General features: G+C 46.0%; 1 protein-coding gene across 1 annotated transcript in view; it reads right to left on the bottom strand.

Annotated features, from left to right (window-relative positions):
- The window catches only part of LOC123034682 (vomeronasal type-2 receptor 26-like), a 10,727-nt gene that overhangs the window by 1,375 nt on the left and 3,615 nt on the right, over positions 1-5,737 (bottom strand). The window contains exons 3-4 of the mRNA XM_044452233.1: positions 2,643-2,769; positions 4-906 (exon numbers count right to left, since the gene is read on the bottom strand). Of these exons, the coding sequence (XP_044308168.1) occupies positions 4-906; positions 2,643-2,769 (1,030 nt within the window). The remainder of the gene's footprint in view (positions 1-3; positions 907-2,642; positions 2,770-5,737) is intronic.

The following is a 5,737-nucleotide window of genomic DNA, read 5'->3' as shown; positions in this document are numbered from 1 at the left end:
TGCCATCTTTGGTTTTCATCACAAGGTGCTCCTTTGTGTTCAGTTCAGGCCGGAATACAACAATGTAACACTTGGGAAGGAAGATGCAGCCCAACAGCCCAGCAATGGAGGCCAAGATGGAGAAGATCTGCACGGCCACCATGTACTTGCCCTTGGTGCTCAGGTAGGAGGGCACAAAGGACACCCAGACACTGCAGAAGACCAGCATGCTGAAGGTGATCAGCTTGGCCTCATTGAAGGACCCAGGAAGCTTCCTGGCCAGGAAAGCCACCAAGAAACAGACGGCAGCCAGGAAACCCATGTAGCCAAGGGCAGTGTAGAACATTGTGAGAGACCCTTCATTGCACTGCAGGATGATCTGTTCAGCTTGGGAGTGCATGTTAGAATCTGGGAAAGGGGGAGCCATGCCTAGCCAGAGGATGCAAATAAGGATTTGAAGGCTGGAACAGGAAACAACAATGCCATTGGCCATGCTTTTTCCCAGCCACCTTCTCACACTGTTGCCTGGCTTGGTGGCCAGGAAGGCCAGCACCACAGTGATGGTTTTGGCAAGGACAGAAGAGACAGCAACCGAGAAGATGATGCTGAAAGCTGTCTGTCGGAAGAGGCAGGACACTTTCCTTGGGCGGCCAATGAAGAGGATTGCAGACATAAAGGAGAGCAGGAGAGAGAGGAGGAGAATGTAGGACAGGTCCCTATTGTTGGCCTTAACGACTGGTGTTTCTTTGTATTTCACAAAAATCCCTAATGCACAGGCTGTGGCTGAAGACAAGAACAGTGCAAGGGAAGCCAGGATGATCCCCAAAGGTTCTCCATAGGACAAGAAGGTTATAATCTTCAGGACGCATTGATCTCGGGCCTTGTTTGGGTGCTGATCTTCTGGACACTTGGTGCAATGGTGTGCATCTAAAGAAAACAGAGGTAGAGAGTGACTTCTGCATTGCTAATAGTCATTGCTGTAGATCAGTCAGTTTTCTCATATCTGGTCATAAGGACTCATCAGATCAAGACATCTCTCCTTTTTCCCAGGGGAAACTTTCCTAATGAGGGTCTTACTNCTGATCCACTGGACACTTGGTGCAATGTTCTGCATCTAAAGAAAACAAAGGGTAACAGTGACTTCAGTGTTGTTAATGGCCATTGCTGCAGATCAGTCTGTGTTCTTGGACCAGGCAAAAAGGACTCAACAGATCAAGGCATCCTTCCCTTTTCCTAGGTGCAAGGTTCCTAAAGTGGGACTTACTGAACAGAGCCCCAGTGTCAAGAGCTTCTCACTTCAGCAGTTGTAGGCTATATGAAAAGCATACCTGTGAAATCCCTCAGTCTATCATCTGTAGACAAACAGCTTGATGGAACCGTTCAGCTTCACTCCAAAACATTTTCATAGTAATCCATCCCTTCTCTCAGCAGTTCCAAGGATGTGCAAAGAAAAAGGCAGGACCTCTTAACTAGAACATTTGTTCAACAAACAGGAACTTTTGACCCAAGAATTTCATCCATCTCCTGAAGGAGCTGGGAGTAAGAAGATAGTTTATTTCCTGTGTCAAAGGTGGATTCTGAGGAGGCTGGCTCCAAGTCCAGCTCATATTGCTGATAGCAAGTTCTTCTCTATGGAAGTAGCATAAAAGACACACCAATAGAACATCTCTTTTCTAATGTACTCTCCTCTTGACTTGGCATCTGACAGACTTCATGCTCACTGCTAAAGAATGCTGCTGTTTATGGGTCTGCATTCCTGGGAGGTGCCCCAGGAACATGGGATGCATTTGCCCAGAAGTGGAACTGTGGGTCATTTCACAGAAGACCAGTGTCCACTAAGCCAAAATGAGGGATTCAGACAAAATGTTAGCACAGCACATATTGCTTGCACTTCTCTATTTTCATCCTAATCCATGAAGCCGATCTATAGGTCAAACATAGCATCTTGAATGGACCTGGAAGCAGATAGGCAACAACTCAAATGTTCCAGAATTGGTGTGATATGCTTGAACCATCTGCTCCCTGCAATTGGTTTGGCAACTACAGGAGCTGCTCTAGCCATCTCTCTAGTGCACTGATTAGGAAGAGCAAGCAGTGCTGTCTGGCAGCAATGCAGTTTTGGATGGAATGTCAGTAGCAATTCTTACAGGACATGTGCCACCAGTGGGAGGACTGAGTGTGGATGATGAAAACAGCAATCACATAGAAACCACTTGATCATCTCTGAAGCGGATAATGGCAAAATGTTGAGCTATGGTACTTGGGTTGCTTGTCTTGCTGCAGAAACCCAGCCTTCATGTAGTATGGGCAGGAGAAACAGTTTTCTGGGGAGGGCCCTGTGTTTCCATTAGCATTTTCAACCCATGGTCTCCACCTCAGCAGAGAACCACGTCAGGCACCTGGTTCAAGAAGGGCCTTGTATACAGAGAGCTATCTGTGTGCATCTCTCAGGAGAAAGGAGAGATTTGGGAAAGTCTCTGTCGCACTCTGTTTTTACTGTGTGTGGAGTGGGAAGGCCTTCTTAATTTGCATAACCATGAACATTTCAGGAAAGGGGTTAAAAGGAATGAAACGAAGTACCGAACAGTAATCAGAAAGATTATTGGATGCATTGATTTCTTCCCCTGTTTCCCAAGGGAATGCCCACATCTGAAGTGACCCACCAGGCTGATTGGAGATGGTCCCTTCAGGGCATGGAGTGCAAGCATAGCAGCAGGGTAGTTCTCCTTCCTGGACCTCCTTTGCATATCCAGGGCGACAGCTCTCAACACACCTGGAATGAGGCACCATCTGGCAAAAAAGGGATTTAGCACAAAAGAAAAGGATCTAATTTGGATGATGTCCATGGAAATGCATCAATAGGGCTGGATTCCTTTGACAATGTTCCACTGAAGTAGAGACTTTATTTTATAGAAGAGTGGTCAAAGTTTCCCAGTGGTTCAACATCATGAACGTATTGGAGCCCAGTGCTGAGCAGGCAGTTGAATCGTCTGACCCTCTGGCTGCTTGCAGCACTACCATTCCAGGATTCTAAGATTACTTAGTTTTGGAGCCAAGAATGTCTCCCATATCCCAACTTCTGCAGGAGCATGCTAGACACCACTTCGGCCAACTCTTTCAGGGATACTAGAGGACAGCATATGACTCCTACACCAGCAGCATTGGCACTCCCTGTTACTGGCCCAGTGCTTAGTACAGGTTCATATGCTAAGAGCTGTTTCATCCAAGATTTAATTGTGGGTAATAAACCTCCTGAGAGAGGGGGGCTTTAAAAGAAGAAAAATGGAAGAAGGAAATGTATGAAGAATTACAGTGCAGTGAATATCTAGGTGGAGGTGTGCACTAGCTTTTTTCTGTATTTTCTTCTATCTTTTTTGTACTTTGTGCGTATATGTTCATTTCTCTCTGGTGTAGTTTAATATTCATATTGATGTGTTTTCTTATTTCATTCCACATTATTAAGTAAAATTATAAAAAAGATGGGATAGGCCATGCCTCGCCAGACTCCCTTTGACAGTCTCTTCAATGACTGCTGCTCTGCAGAATGGAGCTGCCTGCAGGACAATTTTGCATAAAGTAGCACTATACAATGAGAACAGGACAGGTCAGCAAACTGAAGTAACCATGTTTTCTTACCCCACTGAAGCGTGCAGGCCACACAATGGTATTTGGCTGGATGGAGAGCTCAGCATCAGCGGGCGCCATTCTCTTAATGCTCCCAACTGTCACCCTTCCTTTACTAAGATTAGGAAAGAGCACCCAGTTCACAATATCAAAGTCAGGTGCTGGCTCACGATTTTCATCCAGAGACTGTCTCTCTGTCGAAATGTTCAGAAGTTTTCTGTCCCTCAGGAGAGCATGAAACTAGAATGGCAGAGGAACTAATCAGCCTTTAGCAACCACAAGAGCACTTCAGTAACTTGGCCCTCCTCACTTCGGTGTTTATCTTGTGGGTCGATGCACATTTCCTCTGCTCCCAGAGTTGGGGACAGTCATTTTGCCACAAAAGGCTGACAGGTCCCTTTTGGACCCACCAATGTTGGACCAAAGTTGCCCAGTGGCCAAGCCCAGCCCTCTGACGTAAGACACACATTCCAACACACCAAATTCTGTAAAAAGAGTTTCCTAAGAAGTAAGAGGCAGACTGGTGGCCTGGACTACCGAAAAGAAAAGGGCATGTAGAACCTGCTGTTTGAAGGAAAAGGAAGAACTGTGAGGAAGCATCTACTCTGGGTTCAACATTCACACATTCAGAACATGAGCAGAGGCTAGAGGGCTGTAAAAGTGTCACTGTTTGGGAATTGTCAGGTGCCTATACAAAGCAGCCATGAAACAGACTGTCTCATCTTTTGGAACCTACGGCAAGGAGAGAAGACTCTAGCTCACAACAGAGGTGTTGAAGAAGAAAAATGAAATACCTGCCACGGCTTCAGCTTTTGAGGTTCTGGCATCTCTCGTCCACCCACCATCTTCCACTGCAAGGATCGGGATGAATATGCAGCATGCAATGCACGAGCCACAGCTTGGACACTGCTGTAGGTCCGGAAGCTGTCTTGGGAAAGGGCCCTCTCCACCTCCTCCTGTGGCAGCTCCTCCAGGTTCCCTTTCTCTGTGCATGTTTTCCAGCTTTTCTTTGGCAATACATGAGTTGAAGAGAAACAGTGGAAGGCCTCATCCCAGAAATGTTTCAGAGCTTTGCTAAATGGTTGATAGTAGGCATTTTTTGTCTGTTTTTGTGTATTCACTTTGAATGTCAATGAGCCATGGATGAACTTGAAAGCATAATCTGCATAAAACAAGTTGAAGTCAATATCTGGAAAAGCTGTTGTGATCCATATTCTTGTTCCAGTTCCTTTTGCTTCAAGCATTCCTTGCATATTGATAACTGGAAGAAACACGTATTGAACATCTGCGTAGAGTACAATCACATTGACTTGTCCCCATACAAACGTTTCGTCAACACCATGATTGTTTCTTATCTTTAGTCTTCTTACGAAGGCAATGCAAATTCCACTACTGCTTAGCAGGGGCAAAATAGCACGCACAAACCTGTCTCCATTGTCATTGACTGGAGCAAAGAGACCAATCCATGTCCATCCAAAAGAGAGGAGCAGTCGCACAATCCCTGGGTATTGGGTTTCTTCCCATGGGGCCATCCGGTGGACAAAAGGAAACTGAGCCTTTTCATCAACAGTCTGTGAAACCACAGCACAACTTACCTAATGAGGAAAGAAGCAAAAGATCGTGAGAGGAACGGTTCTGGATAGAACAAGCATTCATCTACTCCAGCATTTTGTTCACCCAATGGACACCAGTTGCCCACATAATTTCAGCAGCAGGACATGACAGGGCAACAACATCCTGCTGCCCACCTTCTCTAGAAGGTGTTGTACAGAAGCAGATGGCGTCCGATAGCACAGATGACATAGAACTATTGGTGGCAACTGATAAGCTCAACCAGGCATGTGTCCCATCCCCTTTGAAAGCCATTCAAACTGGTGGCCATTGCAACATCTCCTGGGAGTGTAACTTTGAGTAATCTCACGCTGTGTGATGTCCTTCGTATGACCTGTGATGAAGCTCCCACCCATTTGCACTAGGGCTGGTTCCAGGTCTTAGCATGAGGGCTGAGGAGGACTGGTCTCTCTGATAGATCTTTGGACACTACTTATTACACATGCTGATCCCTCTTGGTTTTGGTTCTAACTCTTCTACCTTCTCTACTGCCCCCTCTTTGACTTCCTTTGCACTAGTTCCT

This window comes from Varanus komodoensis, unplaced genomic scaffold, assembly GCF_004798865.1.
Source record: "Varanus komodoensis strain SLA01 unplaced genomic scaffold, ASM479886v1 scaffold708, whole genome shotgun sequence".
Lineage (NCBI taxonomy): Eukaryota > Metazoa > Chordata > Lepidosauria > Squamata > Varanidae > Varanus > Varanus komodoensis.
The sequence above is the reverse complement of the archived record's forward strand: the minus strand, read 5'-3'. Positions and strand labels throughout refer to the sequence as shown.